Source organism: Halichondria panicea, chromosome 6, assembly GCF_963675165.1.
Source record: "Halichondria panicea chromosome 6, odHalPani1.1, whole genome shotgun sequence".
Lineage (NCBI taxonomy): Eukaryota > Metazoa > Porifera > Demospongiae > Suberitida > Halichondriidae > Halichondria > Halichondria panicea.
In genome coordinates this window covers 7087401-7106398 of record NC_087382.1, presented here as the reverse complement: position 1 = coordinate 7106398, position 18998 = coordinate 7087401, and the positions used below count along the sequence as shown (strand labels likewise).

The following is an 18998-nucleotide window of genomic DNA, read 5'->3' as shown; positions in this document are numbered from 1 at the left end:
GAATCTAACAAGTGTAAAGATGAAACCCTAACTGTCGTTATAGGTAAACAACCGTGTACCGTAAATGGAATGAAAGCATCAAGGTTTCACATACCATAGCAGTTTAAGAAGTGTTAGCATTTTTTATTCCCGTTATTCGAACCTACTAAATTTTGACTAGAAAATAGTTGATAATGGCTGCGACAGTTAGTGCTGGTCATCCAGGACCAATGTTTCATCAAGATAGCCAACATGCTGTAGTAATGCAGCCGGGATGGCAACCAGTGAATGTCCAAAGTGGTTCTGCTAATAGTAATGTCGTATACTATGTGGTAAGTGCAAGTTACATGTACACGTGTATTATACTGAGGACTAGCCTCGTTCCCGGCCCAACTTTTCAGAAATAGATCGGCCTGGGACCAATTAAGGGGAATTATAACTGAGCACTAAAGTGCTAACCTCTCGAACCTGTATGTACACAAGCGATGTAGTCTGCTATGTTTGTGTGTGTTCATTGCTCAATTTGACATCATTATTGCAAATCAAGTAATAGCTTGGATTAAAACTTTTTTTTCGTTCTCGAGTTGTGGCTATAATTATAGGTTAATTTACTTTATACTTGAAGGCCATTGTAGTCCACACGTCTCTTCATATAGTTTTGATAATACCGTATAGTGGGAAATGTTGTGAGTTGCAAACTTTCACGTTTTTTGAGGGCAGAACAGTTAATGCGAAAATAAAACTTCCATGCACCGGTATTTCACATGTCAAGCTATTGGTGGGTGCATGTGATTTCCTGGCATTAAAACGCGAAAATTAGAACCAACAACAATATCTGCTGATCGAGGGGGCTCTCCATTCACAAAAATGTCAGTTCTAAATAATAGCCAAATTCGGAGGCTTCGGGACAGCTTCACAGCTAGTATTGTATAATATTAATTACATGCTTTTGTAATTTCCAATGCACAGATGTCTGCACCAGTTAATCCTCAAACATCGGCTCGTCCCTCACCGAAGTTCGACTATGTTCCAAACGACTATCTACCGTTTTCTATAGGAACAGCAGTAGTAGTGGGAACACTGTCTCCCATCACATTAGTGTTCTCACTGATCGCCATCTACTGCTCATGGAAGGCTAGTTGCTTGTACCGTATAGCTGGTAATTTTCGGGGGGCAAAACATTCGTGGTTGACCAATATTTATAGTCACTTCACGGATAATATTTTCGTAATTGCTGCTTGCACTGCAGGGTAAAGTAGGCAAGAGATCAACAGCTAGTACTCATAATGCACTGATCAATGATATGCCTCACCCCCACCTGCATGGGCGATATGAGGAAAACGTGGGGGAAGTGACAATTAACCCATCAGTGATCTTTCCCCCATGCATGTATGGGGCGTATCAGCTGTGTACTTTCCCCCATGTTACCCCCATCCCCATGTTGAGTGTTGAGTAGGCCCAAGAATATACAACAATAACATGAATAATTATAAACAACGGTCGAGGGCGGCTACAATCGAAGGTCACTTCCCCACCAATCCCCATCCATGGGACGTCAATACGTTGACCAATCCACTACATTTCCCCCATGTGCTCCCCAGGTTGGGGGGGGGGGGGGGGGGGAAGGGTATAATTATCATTGATAGGTGCATAACAGACACTGGCAATGTTATAGACTTCGCCCCTGCCTAGTGCATTACAAGCCTATATTGAATATAATTAGTGCTATTATAATCTCATATACCATACTAATTATTATGCATGGTTATGTTATACACTGTAGTTAGGGAGTAAACCCACGTACTAATTAAGCCAGGACGTAGCCTGAGGGCGAGGTGGGTTTTACAATGCCATAATCAGTGTTATATCCTGGCTAATGCAATAATTATGCTTCGCTGAGCATCTACTCCCCTACCATGGTAACTCACTTTCAAACTATACTGTACGAGGAGTATATAGGGCTTGGCAAATCATGCTAGCATAATTTTTGGGAGACTTCTAGCAACTAGCATATAGTTGAGAATAATAGGGCACAAAATTAGCATAATTTGACCCCCGGAGTCTGGTCTTATAATGTAGCTAGATAGACATGCATCTGTAAGCACTAGCCACTATAGGCAGGCATGAAGTTCTCTTTCGACACTAGATAGTTGAAAAATACTAGCTAGCTAGAGACAACGAGGCTGGGAATGAGGCTACCTCAGGTAGTGCTATCAATACAACTATGTGATGTCTTTATCAGACTTTGAACTGGAATAATGGGCACACTAAGTACACTAAACTAAAATAATAGGCTGAGAATAGTCAATAGGCAAAATAACAAGCATAGTTTGCCAATTCTCAGGCCTAACCAGGATAGATAACGAACGGCTGGTCTCGAGGCTATTACCAGGAGTCCATTAAGATTCTTACTCCTGGCTGTACGTATAGCGTGACATTTTCGAAGCATAAATTTCATGGAAGTCATTTTTGTTGCATAAATTTCGTGGGGTGACGACGTACCGCTATATACAGGAAGCACTCCCAGGCCATGCCTTCAATTCGCATGTTATAGCAATTGAAGAGCAATTTTCGTGTAGGATTGCTACACGAAAAGAGCGAAAATTAAGCCCTTTGAAAATTTCGCGCTATACGGTAATATATTTTAAGTAAGCCATGCAGACATTTTCTACGAGATCTTGTACCAAACATGTCTGGGGAATTAATAATTATATCAGATGTGTGTTAAATTTAAGGTTAGCAATGATATTGAACAGAACCTATTAAAAAAATCAGCATGATTATTTTAGAGACAACCCGAAATTATTATAGCATCTGATTCGATGACATAATAAATAATTATTGCTCACTATAATTCTATAATATTATGCTGTATAGCGGGTAATTTTCGGGGGGGAGGGGGGCAAAATATTATTTTCGCCAGTTTGTGGATCATTATTTTCGTGGTTGCTGCTTGCACTGCAGGTCAAGGTCGCTTCATTTGTGGTCCAGTGTTCAACCACGAATATTTTGCCAATAATTATTATTGCATCAATAACATGCATGACTTGTCTGCATGTGAATTAAGCACATGCATATAAAACATGATGATTTAAAGTAAGGTATTCCAAAGAAAACGTAAATAATTATAATTATTATCGCTATATACTGTATGCTCAGAGTAAAGTGGCCAAGCAGGATGGCGACATCAAAACAGCAAGAAACAGGGGCATGAAGGCAGCCTACTTCAATTTAACAGCCATTGCAGCTGCCCTTCTAGTTGCTACTATTCTGATTGCTGTTGTTTTTGGTGTGTATGGACCGGAGTACAGCAGGCAGCAATGTATTAATCGCTGTACGTCAAATTTATATAGAGAAATAATCAGCTAGCCTACAATAAGTAAACTAGTGTATTTAATAATGTGATTTGATACAATTTTTACCCCATAGTGCAAGCACAGGGGAGCTGGCCACCAACCTCAACACGAACATCTTTTAGTTGTACCTAAAGTGTTACAATCATAAGGATAGATTCAATATTATTAGTATATTTTGTTGGAAAATGAATAATTATTGTACTCTATAAGATCATGTAGTCCTTTGTAGATCGCAAATACATTACTTGGTGTACTTTCCCCACACATGAAGCAAAAACACGGACACTATAAACAGTAGACTCATCACCAGAACAGGAACAGGGCCCCTGAGAAAAAGAAAAAAATATATACCAGTGATTGTGTGTAACACCAGTCTAGTATATACAAGCTATATGTACACAGCACATACACTTTGATCCCAGGAGAATCATCACCGGTGTAAAACTTCCACATAGACCCAGCATTTCCTCCCAATTGCTTAGCTCGAGAAGGCCCTGACGATTGAGAAGTGGTGCGTCTGTGATAACCAACATGAGACACAACATCCAAACAATGCGTGATGAACTGGTCAAAACAATGCCCACATGAAGCACAGTCAATGCATTTGAATACAGAGAAGTGTATTCTACACAATGAAACAAACCGCAGTGTAAGACTCTGTATATTCCACGTAAAATTGAGCTTAAAATCAAAAAGGTAATTATACCGTATATTAATTATACCGTATATTTGATCAGGCTACTAAATGTTTCATTTCGCTGGCAGAAGAGGCTAAAATTCGAGAGAGGCTACTGTTCAAGAGAGGCGTTTATTAGCACCAGCTATATATAATTCAACAACCTTTAGTTGGTCATCAAAAGTTCTTTTCACCTATGCACACACTGCCATGACAAAGTCTTTCAAAAGCACACAAGCTGCTGCCTGTAGCTAGCTGCTACGGTATACTAGTCTAGATACCAGTACAGTATCAATATGGCTGCCACGTACGGGGACACAGTCTCAAACTTCAAGGCTACTATTTGAGTGCGGCCTTTACACAGATCAAGCATACCGTATAAGCGGGTATTTTCGTTGGTGCAAATTTTGGTATGCACTAGCTGCCCAATATTTTACAGCTCAGGATAGTTAATATAATATTATACGTTGAATGTATTGATGCTGTACAATACGAACATTTCCACCATTATGAAAATATCTCGCTATTTAAAGCGACCCTCCAAATATGCGACACCCTCGATCTTTTCCAATTTTCTGACCTCTAAACGTAGCGACGGCTGCGTTGACAATTATTTTTTTATGTCACGTCCTAAATAGAGGTCAAACCATAGATTGAAGAGAAAAGGATTAGCAACGGAGGCAGTTCACGTGATGCTTTTACATTGAGTGTACACAGATGGGCCTGAAACTATCCGTGTTTCGCCCTAAAACTCCCGCGAAACTTATTGTGTCTAATGCACACTTCTCAAAGACCCCTCCAACACTTAAACACATGCCCCCTGATGGTAGGTATCATTTTGAAATGAACAAAATATAATCTTGACTTTCGTGAAGTAGCTAGAGGTACAAAGAGCCTCTGTCAGAGGCTTTTTCATGTTTGTGTTCCTATAGCACCTATAATATAGCTAAGGTTGTGTTACTAAGTAGTGTGCTATGTCCCAAATGGCCACAGAAATGAGGTGAAGTTGATGTTTAGCAGTAGAACTGCTCGTAGACTTTTTTTTACAGACGGCAAAACAATTCTCATGAATTTTCATGTTTAGACTCCTACGTTAGAATCAAGCCTCGAGGCGAAACACGGATGTTACCGGAAGTGCACTCCGTTGCCAATCCCTGTCTCTTCAATCTATGGTCAAACCATAGCCTCAATTCCAGGCCGCAAGAAACACTGCAATTTAAGCGGCCAGGAGTGTACGAAGAAGAGTATGCGACTTCCACGCACATTCCATTCTACATCCTGGACTGAATAAAATTAAATGTGGGCTGGAGGTACAAACCACATGCGTGTATGCTGATATCATTTTTGAACCACTACACCTACGCACCCACTTAAGATGAGGTCTGATAGTGACGTGGTATGACATACTCATACCGGAACCTGGTTTACACTACAACTGCTACAGTTGGATACTCCTCTTCATACACTCCTGAAGCGGCCTATAATCGAGGATAGTAGAGTAACCTCCAATTAGATGCGACCCTCTAAATATGCGACACCAGGACTTCAACATAATTTTTCAACTTTCAAAAGAAACGACCTTTATTTAAAAGTGTTGCCTACGGTATACGGTATTAATATTGCAGATACTGTCATACCTTTGTTTCAGACCACCACCAGAACCTCGTGGTGACTTCTGACCTCCGGCAGAGGGGCGGGAACCGCTACCTACACTGGTTGAACTTGCGGGTCTCTGTTGTTTGCACAAGCACATAAAACAAAATAATAAGGCTGGTATAAAATTATAACGTAATAATATTTGCTCCTAAAACACATTCTATATTACACTGACATCAATCCTATAGCTGAGACAAAATGTGGAGTTACTTACCATTCTGAATGTAGACAGACAAGCTTCAGTGTATGTAGTAGATGGACAGAATGGTATCAGCTCAGGGACACAGAAAGAACAAAGAACAATTCACGCGGGGGAAGTGTGCTGCTTTTGGGAATAAAATTAATTAGTATGATGACATCATTCATATAAACAAAGCAAGATGGACGTAGGCAAGAAACTTTCTTCTCCTCTGTAAGGTTAAGGGTAGACTACTGTATTAAAACCTAATATCATAGTTGTGTTCTCTTCCCTCTATAACGATTGTAGAGTGAGCCCAGAAATCATTAATGAGACAAGAACGTATGATGAATCTGATCAAGAGCAAAAAGTTCCTATTCGAATGCTAGAAAGAAGAATCCTCTCATTTACCCAAACCACTGTTCCACATGACCTAAACAGACTGAAGCAGCATAAAGAAAACATTATTCTGTACCATAAAGATTGCAACTGGACAAAGCTAAACATTGAGCAAGTTAATGCAAGTCGGACTGTACAGGTACATGTCATTGTGTATCATAATCGTCAGTTGTATAGAGATCAAGTTAACAATAACGGCCATGCCAGTTTCCATCAGTACGCTACTTCAAATCTTACATGCTACTCAGCTGAAGGAGTAGAAATACATGTACATGTTTGAAGTGTGTCTGCAAATCTTTTCCTCCTCAATAGCAACTGAAGACTCACATACAAACTGTTGATGAACTCCGCCACCAATTACATCCTGCTGACGAAGAACGGTTCATTGCCCTCACTCGAGGAGTGAGAGTTCATGTGCAGCGATCTATTGAAGAGTATGGAATGGTTCAATCAAAAATTCTTGGTGGTGACACAACAGAGTATAGTGGCAATAATGACGAAAACTTTGATCAACTGACAACAGTTTGTGACCAGAGTGTTCTAATTCCAAGAGAGGAAGCTGCAGTTCAGTCGTGGGAAGATCTCAGAAAAGTAATTAAGTGGTAGAATAACAAAATGTATGTAAAAAGATTTTTCCAGGATCTTCTTGAGCTGAATGAATTGACCCGAGCTCTGCATACTCAAGTCCAGGTACAATAATTATATACAATACATACAATACAATACACTGTATAAAATTATATCTACACTGTACTAGCTATCAACTTTTTCAACTGTGTCTGTAGGAGCAACGGGAGCTGGTAGTTAAGCTAGAAACTAATATTGAAAGTGCTGCTATTCATGTACATCACGGAGAAGCAAAACTTCAAGGAGGAAAGCAATTAAAATCATACTTTTTCCCTGTTGGCGGAGCTATTGTAGGTGGATTTGTTGGTGGTATTATTGCTGGGCCTATTGGAGCACTTGCTGGTCTCAAGGTTGGAGCTCTCACTGCTGCCGCTGCAGGTAACTGTAATTATATGCAGTATATTATTAGTGATCACTAAGCTAGTTGGCCAATTTAGGAACTGCTGGAGCCATTGGTGGTGCCTTTGTCGGATATAAAGCCAAAGAGCACGACGACCAAATAGTTCACAATGAAGAAGAGAACAAAAAAGAGCGATAACAATTGTATCCCTCGTACACAATGTCATGTACATTTATTTCTTATTGTGTCAATATCATGTAAGCATGTCAAGGCACATGTAAAACAATATTCGATGATGATTTAAAGAATAAACGATAGCATAATTATAAAAAAATGATGAATGATAATTATACCTTATATAGTGCTAGAATGGTACGAGCATCTTAGCCAGATTAAACGTCACAATTTCAATGGGTGTACAGCTAGGCCTGTACGTACTGTGATAGTTATAGCCGCTTGCATATAACTATAAGTACAGTTACATTATTAACCTATATTAACGAGTCTACTGGAACACAATAAAATTATATCACGCGTACACTAATCCTCCTCCGTATATAACACTCAATACTTTTTGATCAATACCGAACATGGTCTGAAGATTTTTTTATTCACGGTGTTTGAATATTATTGTTACGATTATAATTATCACAAAATTACATAACTATTATAACACAAAATGTGTGCACTAGAATAATAATTACGACAAAAAACCGGCTACAGCTAAGCCTATACAACAACATAAAACTATAGAAAAGTGCATAGGACAAGCAGATAGTAGCTAAAAAAGCGTCAGGTAACATACACACCGAATTCTCCTTTCCATACTTCATCACCACTAATGACACTGAGATGATCATGATTATTGTAGGCATCAGCCATACCACCCATTGGCTCTATGGCAACTGCATTCTCCTTGAACAAAGATGCTGATCCAGTGAATACATGAACAAATCTGAAATTGCTGTCTTGCCATAAGACAACAGTTTGGTTACTATCAGGGTCATAGAGTTTTGTTTCCATTCTTGGACAATCATTGGGAGAAGTTAGAACCTTATACTCATCATCATAAAATGTTGGCTTAGCTGACGTGCCTCCAATGGGAGTTGTGCCATCAAATCCTTTGAATGTATTAGTGATTCCAGTGGGATTGAAATTTTCGTTCATTTCTACATGTGACCATTTCGCACATGGGTCAAGAGTAACATACGCCTTATATGCTTCACAAGCAAAGTAGGGATGCCAGCCCACATAGAATGGCAATGGAGTTGTAGCCATGTCATTAGCAATTGTAAACCCAACCTTAAACCCATTTTTGTCCAGTGTATACTCAATCATCACAGTTAGCTTGAAGGGGTAACCTTTTTCGTTACCTGGAAAACTGTAGCTGACCCCGAGTACTGCTGATTCGTCTGTAGCGTCTGCATTGGCCACCTGGAACACTTTTCCTGCCAAAAGTCCATGAAGAGCATTCACATGTGTGGGGTTGGTACTGTTCTCGTTGACATTAAGTTGGTACGCTTCATTGAAAAACGAGTACTGTCCCTGAAAAAAATCAGTTTTATATACAATGTACATGATTCCCAATTAAGTTTGCGGTAGGACCCAATGACAGATTGTCATGTATATACGGTATAATTGAACGCATATAAATTGAAAAATCAGTGAATGTCAGAACATTCACTTTTGTTCGGCCTTGAAAATACCCCGCTATGAGGAAAGTATAGGAGATATTACTTCATTACAATGAAAAAACTATAAATGTAGTTGGTGACACTCATTTGGGAGATTTTGAGGAAGAAACATAATAATTATGTTGACAGGGCCTAGGAAAACAACCCTTACGGAACAAACTCAGTATGCTATAAAGTAAAATATTAAGAGCTATTTTAGGATTTTGGTTTTCTTTCATAAGAAGTACCTTCAATATCTCCTATACTTTTCTCCTTTCACTCGAAAATATTTTGGGATAGGAAGGTGCAAGGTAATCGAGTGATTATAATACGTACGCGTATATACCTTTGCAATTCTGTTTGCCCATGGTAGCAAGATCATTCCTTTCCACCACGAGTTTTCAATGATAGCAGCGGCATTATTGTTATGAGTCAAAAGCACACTTCGTAACTTTCCACTGATAGAAGATTTCAAGATCAGCTCCTCCACGCGGGCTCCAAAATCAGTTACAATTGTACTGGACTCCCCTGCGTACAAAACACCATAAAGAATAGCAGTCCGTATATACGTACTTAAGCAACATAATCCGGATTAATGGCCTCGTGTAAACGGGGCATAAAAGACACATTTTGAAGTTTCAAGCGGACGAGACAATGAGAATGTACAACAAAGAGAATGCTAAAAATGTATGCACGATATATTACTATACTGCTATTTATGCGATAGACTGTCGCGTCGTGTATTTTTTGTATCGCTCAAGGCATTTAGTCAAGACGTACTGTGCATTCAGGGTAAAAACCAATAGAAGTTTATGTGCGTTTGAGCGGTGATTGTTTTTATAGTGTTTTTCGAGGGCTAATTCGCGGAATGCTCAAAATCCAATTATCTTAATGCCCCTTATACTATTTATACTATCGGAAGTTATAATTCATTATAATAATTATTATAATTATAGCAATTAGCAGATTGACCTGAACCACAAAAATTGTGCAGCTCGAAATTGACCTTATTAAAATATATGGCACAATGGAAACAATGGAAGGAACGTATCTAAATGCCAACATAATACCCACGATCATAGCATGCATGCATGCGCCAAAAGGCTGTTACCGTACTTATTCGATTTAAAGCAACCCTCCAAATATGCGACACCCTCGATCTTTTCCAATTTTCCTATCTCTAAAAGTAGCAACTGCTGCGTTGACAATTATTTTTTATGTCGCGTCCTAAATAGAGGTCAAACCATAGCTTGTTTTTTTAACTGATGAAAATACACAAAAGGACAGAGTCTGAACAATTAATTTTTTTACGCACTGGCTTTTTGGTGCACAATGCAACTTGCAACATGGCACATGGTAAAATAATTCAATGTCAGCCAAAAAAAGGACTTTGACCTCAAATAATGGCTGACATCAGCAATAATGACTTAATTGAGGAGGTGAGCAAAACCGAGGAGGGAGGTTGATCTGAAACAAGTATGCAACTAACAGTGGCCTTATGCAGATACAGTTGAATTAGAGTTCTGACATAGCCAGGTCCATGGGGGGCGGTGTCTTGATGGCACGACCAACACTTAGCAGACCTCACGAATACACCATAGCCTCGATTCCAGGCCGCAAGAAAGAATGTAATTTAAGCGGCCTATAATCGAGGATAGTAGAGTAACCTCCGATTATATGCGACACCAGGACTTCAATATAATTGTTCAACCTCCAAAAGAAACGACCTCTGGCTTTGTAATTATTTAAACGTGTCGCCTATCGCCTTAAATTTACGGTAACCAATACCGTATAGCGCGAAATTTTCGCGGATTTCTTGGGTTAGCAATCCTATATATACGAAAATTAAGCCCATGAAAATTTTCTTTAATTATAAGTATCTGCTATGACGTGCAAAGATTAAAGGCGTGGCTTCTGGTAAGCAGTCATTCCGCGAACATTGTGCAACGAAAACTTTTAGAGGCCATTCCACGAAATAGTAAGTGCCTCGAAAATTTTGCGCTATACGTAGGTAGTAAGGCCACACCAAATTGATCTTATGTTTCATGGACATTTAATCCCCAAAAACAGACCAGGGTGGCAGGTAAAAAAAGAAAAAATCAATGAATATCATTATAAAACCACACCCAGAGTCACAACAAACCACAAAAAGTCACTTTAGCAAAACATTACTACGTTTTGCTAGATCACGTGGCCATTCTGACCTCTGACCTGGACCACTAATTGGTTTTTTTGGCATTCTGCAAAAATGTGACCCGGAAAATCCGTGAAACATAAGATTAATTTGGTTTGTAGACCTACTAATTAAATTGTAAAACGCAAAATCTTTGGTTCTTTCCACGAAAGTGTATACCCTCGCACCCGGTTACGTTTACAGTAGATCTATTCATTGCCAACGTACATGTACCTGTTTGAGTGTTTCTCAATACTTTGCACTTGAGGGAGCCAATACTCGAACTCTCGATCTTATATACAGAACCAATGCACTCATAAAACAGTAGTGAAAGTAACAGCGATGAAATAAAGATACTTCTCATCTTCCAGTGCAGTACAGTGCTAGTGCTAGGTACGTAAAGAGCTAGTACCTGTACTGCACTGTACATGTGTACAAATAGCTGGTAATTATGTGGCCACGCCCTATACCCAATGTCCCAGACTAGACTAAACGTAATTTTGGTTGGTCTCGATTTTGGTCTAAGCAGAGAAAAACTATTACTCTATCTCTGGTCTAAGGTACATGGTCAGATCAGAGAGCCGTTGAAATGACTGATCTATCAGAACTGGACACACTTAGACTGGAAAACAGTCGTTTGCAGTTGAAAGTCCGTGCTCAAGATGGAGTGTTCCAAAAACTCTTGAAGGAAAAGGTGCAGGCCCAGAAGGAATTGTTGCAAGCTGAAGAAGATATGAGGTATCTATCGTATTAAATTGTCAGATACAGCCCGCCATAAGTTACTATAATTATCCGACTGAGCGCAATTTTTGAGTTAAGAAGTGCCAACCGTCGCAGCAATTAATTTTATACATGGCTTATATAAAGGCATGTTTGTGATACCAGGATGATACCCAGAGGAGGTAGGAAACGCATCACGTGTGCCTCAATAATTAACAATCCACGGCAAAGATTTAGACAAGAGTTTGTGCATGAAAAGTGCGGATCTTCAAGCAGCCGAAACAGCAGTGATCCCACGGTCATATTCTTTAAAATTTTGTTATCATGTAGTGAAAGGATGGTACTAACTTGTGGATCAGCGATCCCCGTAGGATCCCGGCTCAATAGCTTGAAATTCACCATCAAACCTAGTGGTTTTCATTGTACATAGGCTGCTATGGAGAGCAGTCTAAGAGGGTTAACTCAGATCAGTTGCCATCTTCCATAACAGTTTATAATGTTGGAAAGTGATGTGAGCTTGCTAGAGAGCACAACAGTAGATCTACCACAGGCACCATAGCTACACTGAAATCTAAGAAAAGGTTAAAGGTCAAGAGCCTAACGTAAACATTGTATGCCACACATTCCATTGCCATGTGACTTATGGACACATGTCCCGCCTCCTCTGGACGATACCATGCAACAGTCGAGTCGCCTTGATGCAAGACCTTATGGGTGTAAAAAAATTTGTTTACACTGTAATTGAAGCTGTAGACGCACGGCGTACAGTGCTAGACAGTCTGTTTGCTTTGTGATTGAAGCAGCAGGAACTTCGACATAGGTACATTCCACCCTAGTAAACATACATATCTGGAATTCGACATAATACATGTCGAAGTGCATGTGTCTGAAGTATGAGGGTACTTTCTCTCTGGTGCATTAAGGACTGGGACTTTCAATTATTATTATTGCTGTTCTAAGTCTAGTTATTCTGTGGGTGGTTTATTGGGCTCAAAACTGAATCTACAAATTCTAAGCTCTGCCCACACGGTCTCCATGGTTTTCGCCAACATGACTTCAACGTACCACTCTTCATTTTGCAGTAATTTATACTTTACATCAAGGGCGTATAAAAGAAGAGAGGGCATGCAACTCGGTATCTAGTACACGTACATGTGTAGCTAGCAGAATTCAAACGTTGGCGGAGGAATGTGTGAATTTGTAATGATGTGCTAAAAATAGAAATTTGTATTTTTAGCATTTCATGCACATTCATCCACCCACATTTGAACTTTGCTTTTTTGCTGTTGCATGCCTCTACTTTTATACGCCCTGGTTACATGTAATTTAGAGAAGTGACTTAGTCGGCGTTTAAAACAACCTCTGGTAAGCTTGTAAGGCAATAGATGCGTATGATTTCTTGCTTATATACATGTAGCTGATCTATCCTTATACTTTGTAGTGCACAAAGTAAATGTTCAGCCATAATTATGTCCGAACAAACAACACTTTGGTTGGCCATTAGCTCAAATTGGCGGGACACATACTGACTTCTGAGAATTAGCTTTGTCAACGTTACTAGGAGATCTTTTTGTAGATCGTTCTTTTACCTACACAATGGTATCAGCAGTAGAAATGCTACAATCACTAGTGCTGGTCATCATCCGGTCTCATCATTATGTAGCCTTACTCCCCTACATGTACTGAACAAATTTACGTTTTTTTTACTCTATAGACTAAATGCACTGTAACCTTTTTGCACAGACACACTCAATTTCTTTTGTGAATTTGATTATGTAGATTAATGCGGCACGAGTTTGAATTACGGGAAAAAATGTTTCTTAACACTCGTGATGAGAATGAAATGGAGATAGCCACATTAAAGAGCATCAATCAAAGCCTAGAAGCCCGTCTTAATGCAGCATTGGACAGTGATGATGGTGGAGTGGAGATTCTCGATTCTAGAGGTTTTGTGTTGTTTTAATTGCTTCAATTTGTTCACTAGAGTATATAATTTATTATGTATTATTGTGTTAGATGAGGTGCTCATGTTCATACACGTGCTGTAATTGAATGTATGTGCTGTGCAAGCAGGTCTTGTGTTAAATTTACGTACTGTGCAGATGCCAAGGTGTTAGCAATGAGCACTGTTTCACCCTTCTACTCACTGCCCAAACTGTCTGCTGTGGAAGCTGTGGAAACACTCAGCAAATGGGAGGGTATGGGATCAACAATCAACTTGTTACAAGCTATCATCAATGAGGATGAAGGTGATTGTGAAAATGATGGTGTTATTGCGTTGCAAATTCCTAGTTTAAGTACGTAGTTAGATATACTGCAGTCAGTTGACAAAGAATTAGTAACACTGGTACATGTGTATCCATGCATGTACATATAATAATTATACCGTAGAAACTGGATTATTAGCGCTTACTCGACTATAAGCGTATCTTTATTTTAATCGCATCAGATGTTGATGAAAAAAGGGCTAGCTTGTTTAGCATACTCTCAAAATTACATTTTCATTAGTTTTTTTAATTCGCTATAATGCACTAAAATAACCTGTTTATAGTAGTAACATTAAGGTATCCCATTTCTATTACTTATTTTTTACTTTCTACATGAATTACGCGGCCACGGGTTATAGTAGTCGGTTGGTTTGTTTGTTTGTCTGTGTGATTAATTCTGAGTGCAGAGCCAGGAGAATAGTTACATTGGAGACTCAGCTCGCTTTTTGTAGGAATAAGTAATATGTACTTGTGATGAAGAAATGAAAATCATTTCATGTGGAATTTTCACTGACTCAGCAATGTAATGTGCACGTGCAATGTCGTTCCATATTCCATTCCACATTCTGTTCCATGTTCCATATGTTTTCCGCATTCCAGCTATTACGTTACATGTATATGCCCAAGCACATACATGTCTTGTATGTTTTTTTTTTATTGTTGGTGTAGATGTACTGACATGGAAAGCAGGCTCACCATGGACAAGTAACTGGAAGTATGTTCTCACTCTGTACATCTCCGCCCCTCTGGATACTCACCAGGAGCTCAACTTGTTCTGGGAGGTGTGTAATTGTTCCTCTTAGCCTCGTTCCCAGGCCGATTTTCTTTAATATGAAAAATATGACGTTCACATTTCGTTTCCTGTCATATGTCCCCGTATATAAGCAGGGTGTCATACAGGGGGGGAAAGGGGGGATATTCCCCCTAGCTCCAAATTCCCCCCCCCCCTTCAATTATGACTGAGTGTCCATAGCTGGGTATTGAAATAACAGTTGACCTTTTTTTAGCAACATTTTCTGGTTACTTTTCTCATTTCCCCCCTCTACTTCAAAATCCTGTATGACACCCTGATAAGGCTGTAATTTAGCTCTGTATAATTATGCTCTCAAGTACTAAACTCTCTAGCCAATAGATTATCTAGCTAGCTAGCTATGGCAAGTTTCAATTTTGCACTAACATTATTGCTGCCTCGAGGCAAGTGGTGGCTCTCAGCGCTCGGATTGGTCAGTTCAAGTTGTTCAGATTAATGTATACATTAAATGTCTTGCTGAAGCAAGAAGGCCTCACTCTTATTGCAGAACAGGCCCAGGCTCTCAAGCTCCTGTCGGAAGGAAGGAAACGCCTTTGTCCGTTGAGCAGTTATACGTGTCACACACCGACAGAAACGAACAGTGTGACACATGCAGTCAGCTTTACCGTATTCCTCGTGCAGCTACGCCTCGAGGCATAATTAGTGGTCATGGGCCTTGCATACCGCTAATTGCTACCTGCATTCTGAAACTTTTATCTTTCAAGCCAGATTAAACTGTGGGTGAACTATCCACGTGCCAGAATTCCAACCTTAGCCGCAAAATTTGTTCCTTCCATCGCTAAGTATAAGCTGTTTGCTGTTATGATTATAGAAACCACATACTCACCTCCAGTTTAGCTTTTGGGTGCATGTGTTGATACATTCAAAGTGTACATATTAATCGTGTCGTAACTTAAAAGTGTTGTTTAATTGTGGTAAATTGTGGTACTCTACTCTTTAATTATATCCTAAATGCACTGTGAACATGTTCTCAGGAATTTATGCCACAACTTGATGCAATGGCTCATTCTTGTGGAAGTTACCTAAATGCTGTTGTCTTGACTACATCTGATGTACAGCGTACTCTTGTAAGTTGCAGTGCGTAAACTAGTGCCTGTATATGTGCATGGACCAATGTTTAGGTAACGATAAACTGATATGTGTTTGAAAGGATGTAGGTATGGATGGGATGAGTGTTGGCTTTCCGCCATACATCTTTTAAAGGTGCACCTGTTGCACGTACTACAAAGTGCTTTCAGCACACCCCGATGCTTTTAATTAGCAGTTAGGAACAAGATGCAGTTGTAGTTTTCATTTTTAAACGTTGTTGAATCTATTCTACCATCAGTTGCAGTCAGGGACGAGACTAGTTTGCTATGAGCCCAGCATTTTTGAATCACCCTAAGGTGCGTACATCGTACATGTAGATAAAGTAGAAGAGAGGGATTGGCAACTGAAGCGACCTCGAGTTTCGATCCCTATTTACCCGTGGTTTTGATCGAGGCTTACTTCTAACGTTGGAATTTACCATGAATACTTCATAAAGGTCGTTTTTTCTGTCTGTAAAAAGTCCACTGCTGCTAATCATCAACTTAACCTCATGCTTATGGCCGTTTAGGACACAACATACTACTTACTTACACAGCCTTAGCATGTATATCAGGTACTATACATGTAGGTACACAAGCGTAATTCTGTGTACTTCTAGCTGCATATTCTTCTCTTCCAAATGATACTCACCATCAGGGGGCCCTAGGTTAAGTGTTGGAGGAGTCCTTGAGAAGCATGCATTGCATACAATAAGTTTCCCGAGTTTTTGTGTGTGTTTCAGAGCGAAACACGGATAGCATGGATGGCTTCAGAGTCACTACGTAGACTTCAATGTAGAGGCATGACGTCAATCCCTCTCTTCTACTATATCTATGGGTACATGTACATTTATAACAACCACACTGAAATTATGTTTGTATTAGAGCGATGAACGATGCTTTAATTAGATCGAAAGGGGAGTAAAAGCAATCAATTGCTCGACCTTGAGACCCAGGATCGACAACAAGATAATTAAAATATTTGTTGGTGTGCCAATTGGCTGATACCTAGCAAAAGTATCTTAAGTGTTGTCTTTAGCTACTAACACGATCACTATGTTTAATTTTAGACTGATGAACAGACCTTGTCTTATGCTGCTGATCTTGTTGGCAAGACAGACATCTTCGTTGCTCTACTGAAGGATGACGCTACAGAGTAAGCACACTAGTATACTGTGGGTATTTTACATGTACGTATTCCCCCTCCCCCTAGTGTGTGTTGTGTGTGTGTGTGCGCATGTGCTTGGACAGCAGCTAAGTGTGTTCTTCTGTTTTTTTATGTTTGCAGTGGACTCTCGCTATTACCAGCTCTCCTATTTACAGTTACCTCAATTATAACAACCGTTTGCTTATACGTATATAGTCACTCACGCATTGCATGCTAGCTACATGTAGATCAATACTGTACAAAACTGGCCCTGAAATATGCCCCCTCACTAGTTCGTCAACTGTGAAACCCAAACCATATTTATACTTGTACTCTGGCCATATATAACTTTTGGGTGTTCGGCAATTAAACGAAAATTTGATTACATGTACACTCGAATAGAGAATTATTATGATGATCGATTTATTACCCTCGAGACAACCATTGGCTTAGAATCAGGAGTGCAAATTACATGTGATCACTTTTCGAATTGCGGCCACCTACATGTAGCTAATGCAGCCAAAATGCTCTGTCCTAAGGTAACAAAAATAGCGAAAGTCCACTGTATTTAAAATAAACATATTATTATACATATACGTCTTGTCATTCTGATGTTGTACCTTTGAAACTAGCAACTGTTTAATTTTTCAGGTTGACTAAAGTTGAGATTGAGACAGGATTTCTTAACTGTCCAAGCACAAGACCTTGTTTGTTTTTGCTTCTTCCTGGAGGGAGGTAGGAATTAATAGTAAGGGCGGTGTGGTTTTCAGTATAATTATAGTCTATATTTTCTGACCCTCACCTCGATTTCCACCAAAAAATTCTTCACTAAAATATACATACTATGAGCCCATAATAAATTTTATGTTCTGGCTGTAGATACACCACAGGTATACACCTTGGTATAGGTACATGTATGTAGCTTATACTTATTCACTCTTTATCCCCCATAGTAACCAAGATTCTCCATCAAAGAGTTGCCGCCTGAAGGAAAGAATCAAGAAAATGAAGTCATATGACAATGCTCGTGTTAGTAATTTTGACTTATTCACTGTATTAGGTCTGGTGTATATATAAACACACATTGCATACATTTATATACCAGTAAAATTATGTATATAGAAACCTCAGTAAGTCTCTCCAGTAATTATTGTTTCTGATATCTTCTTCCTTGCATTTTAGATCAATGAATGCAAGGAGAGTCGGCAAGAACATTTGGTGTGGTTGTATAGTGAGCTCAACCAGACCTTGAAGCAGGTGTGTCAACTCTGAATGTGCAGTACATACGTGCTGTATGTTCTTGCTACAAAATGTGTACCTTTTGTTGTCCAGAGTGATGTGAAAAACTTACAGTTATTGTGCAGCACTTACAGCATATTACTCACTCTTGTATGTAGTTTGATGTTTTTGAGACCAAAACTCAACTGGACGTCATGGAGATGATTGCTTATCAGCAGGACAAGCGCCGTGAATGGGAGCAAGTCCAAATTTTGGAAAGTTTGCTAGAAGATGCACCTCTTTCTCTTGTTGGACTGGAGCAGGTAGTTTTCACTTTTTGCATTCTGAGTTAAATCTTCTTTCTTGTAGGTGTTTTCTCAACTTGACGAGTACATTGCTGAAACAGGGCCTGTAGCAACTCTTCTATTGTCAGGGCCTGGTGGCAATGGAAAATCAACCATACTCGCTAAATGGTATAATCATCGTGTTTTACACGTGTTATCAAGAGTGTATAATAATTAATTTTTATCCTGCTCATAATGTACAGAGGTCATGCACACTGTAATCTATCTAGTTACCATACGTTCCTGATTATAGGATGGACCGACGTGCCGAAAATGAGGGAATAATTATGTTCTATCATTTTGTTAGTGGAGAAGGTTTCTCTAATGCTGAAGTTGCTGTTGTTTATCGAAGGTTTTTGCAAAAGGT

The 18998-nt window shown here is 39.4% G+C and overlaps 4 protein-coding genes across 8 annotated transcripts in view; 3 read left to right on the top strand and 1 right to left on the bottom strand.

Moving 5' to 3' along the window:
* Window positions 1-31: 31 nt before the first annotated feature.
* Window positions 32-3584, top strand: LOC135337856 (uncharacterized). The gene is made up of 4 exons (XM_064533863.1): window positions 32-311; window positions 949-1113; window positions 3139-3313; window positions 3409-3584. The coding sequence occupies exons 1-4, from the start codon at window positions 174-176 to the stop codon at window positions 3465-3467; spliced, it is 537 nt and encodes a 178-aa protein (XP_064389933.1). The 5' UTR covers window positions 32-173; the 3' UTR covers window positions 3468-3584.
* Window positions 3585-5919: 2335 nt separating this feature from the next.
* Window positions 5920-7523, top strand: LOC135337851 (syntaxin-17-like). Of its 2 annotated transcripts, none has more exons than XM_064533855.1 (6): window positions 5920-6079; window positions 6155-6383; window positions 6557-6835; window positions 6884-6934; window positions 7030-7249; window positions 7309-7523. In XM_064533855.1, exons 1-6 carry the CDS (start codon window positions 6048-6050, stop codon window positions 7407-7409), a joined length of 912 nt encoding a protein of 303 aa, XP_064389925.1. In that variant the 5' UTR covers window positions 5920-6047; the 3' UTR covers window positions 7410-7523. The 2 variants fall into 2 exon arrangements, with proteins under 2 accessions (XP_064389925.1, XP_064389926.1); XM_064533856.1 differs by having other exon boundaries at window positions 5961-6084.
* A 277-nt stretch (window positions 7524-7800) lies between these two features.
* LOC135337845 (uncharacterized protein YihR-like) lies at window positions 7801-11487 on the bottom strand. The gene is made up of 3 exons (XM_064533849.1): window positions 11292-11487; window positions 9231-9412; window positions 7801-8756 (listed from the first exon to the last, which is right to left on the bottom strand). The coding sequence occupies exons 1-3, from the start codon at window positions 11485-11487 to the stop codon at window positions 8004-8006; spliced, it is 1131 nt and encodes a 376-aa protein (XP_064389919.1). The 3' UTR covers window positions 7801-8003.
* Window positions 11488-11517: 30 nt separating this feature from the next.
* Window positions 11518-18998, top strand: part of LOC135337823 (nephrocystin-3-like) — a 31567-nt gene continuing 24086 nt past the window's right edge. For all 4 annotated transcript variants that reach the window (XR_010395328.1, XR_010395329.1, XM_064533809.1 and 1 more), the window contains exons 1-12: window positions 11518-11795; window positions 13557-13723; window positions 13880-14026; window positions 14714-14826; window positions 15830-15922; window positions 16993-17078; window positions 17721-17804; window positions 18023-18098; window positions 18252-18326; window positions 18467-18610; window positions 18657-18760; window positions 18885-18996. Coding sequence is in view for 2 of the 4 variants with exons in the window: in XM_064533809.1 (XP_064389879.1) it covers window positions 11647-11795; window positions 13557-13723; window positions 13880-14026; window positions 14714-14826; window positions 15830-15922; window positions 16993-17078; window positions 17721-17804; window positions 18023-18098; window positions 18252-18326; window positions 18467-18610; window positions 18657-18760; window positions 18885-18996 (1350 nt within the window). In the remaining 2 variants the exon portion in view is untranslated. The remainder of the gene's footprint in view (window positions 11796-13556; window positions 13724-13879; window positions 14027-14713; window positions 14827-15829; window positions 15923-16992; window positions 17079-17720; window positions 17805-18022; window positions 18099-18251; window positions 18327-18466; window positions 18611-18656; window positions 18761-18884; window positions 18997-18998) is intronic.

Coding starts and splice junctions, on each gene's coding strand:
- LOC135337856 (XM_064533863.1), top strand. CDS start 174: ATGGCTGCGACAGTTAGTGCTGGTCATCCAGGACCAATGTTTCATCAA. Junction 312..948: donor GTAATGTCGTATACTATGTG/GTAAGTGCAAGT, acceptor TCCAATGCACAG/ATGTCTGCACCAGTTAATCC. Junction 3,314..3,408: donor GCAGCAATGTATTAATCGCT/GTACGTCAAATT, acceptor TTTACCCCATAG/TGCAAGCACAGGGGAGCTGG.
- LOC135337851 (XM_064533855.1), top strand. CDS start 6,048: ATGGACGTAGGCAAGAAACTTTCTTCTCCTCT. Junction 6,384..6,556: donor ATGCAAGTCGGACTGTACAG/GTACATGTCATT, acceptor CCTCCTCAATAG/CAACTGAAGACTCACATACA. Junction 6,836..6,883: donor CGTGGGAAGATCTCAGAAAA/GTAATTAAGTGG, acceptor AGATTTTTCCAG/GATCTTCTTGAGCTGAATGA.
- LOC135337845 (XM_064533849.1), bottom strand. CDS start 11,487: ATGTACAGTGCAGTACAGGTACTAGCTCTTTACGTACCTAGCACTAGC. Junction 9,413..11,291: donor ATTGAGAAACACTCAAACAG/GTACATGTACGT, acceptor TTTTGTACGCAG/GGGAGTCCAGTACAATTGTA. Junction 8,757..9,230: donor GGGCAAACAGAATTGCAAAG/GTATATACGCGT, acceptor GATTTTTTTCAG/GGACAGTACTCGTTTTTCAA.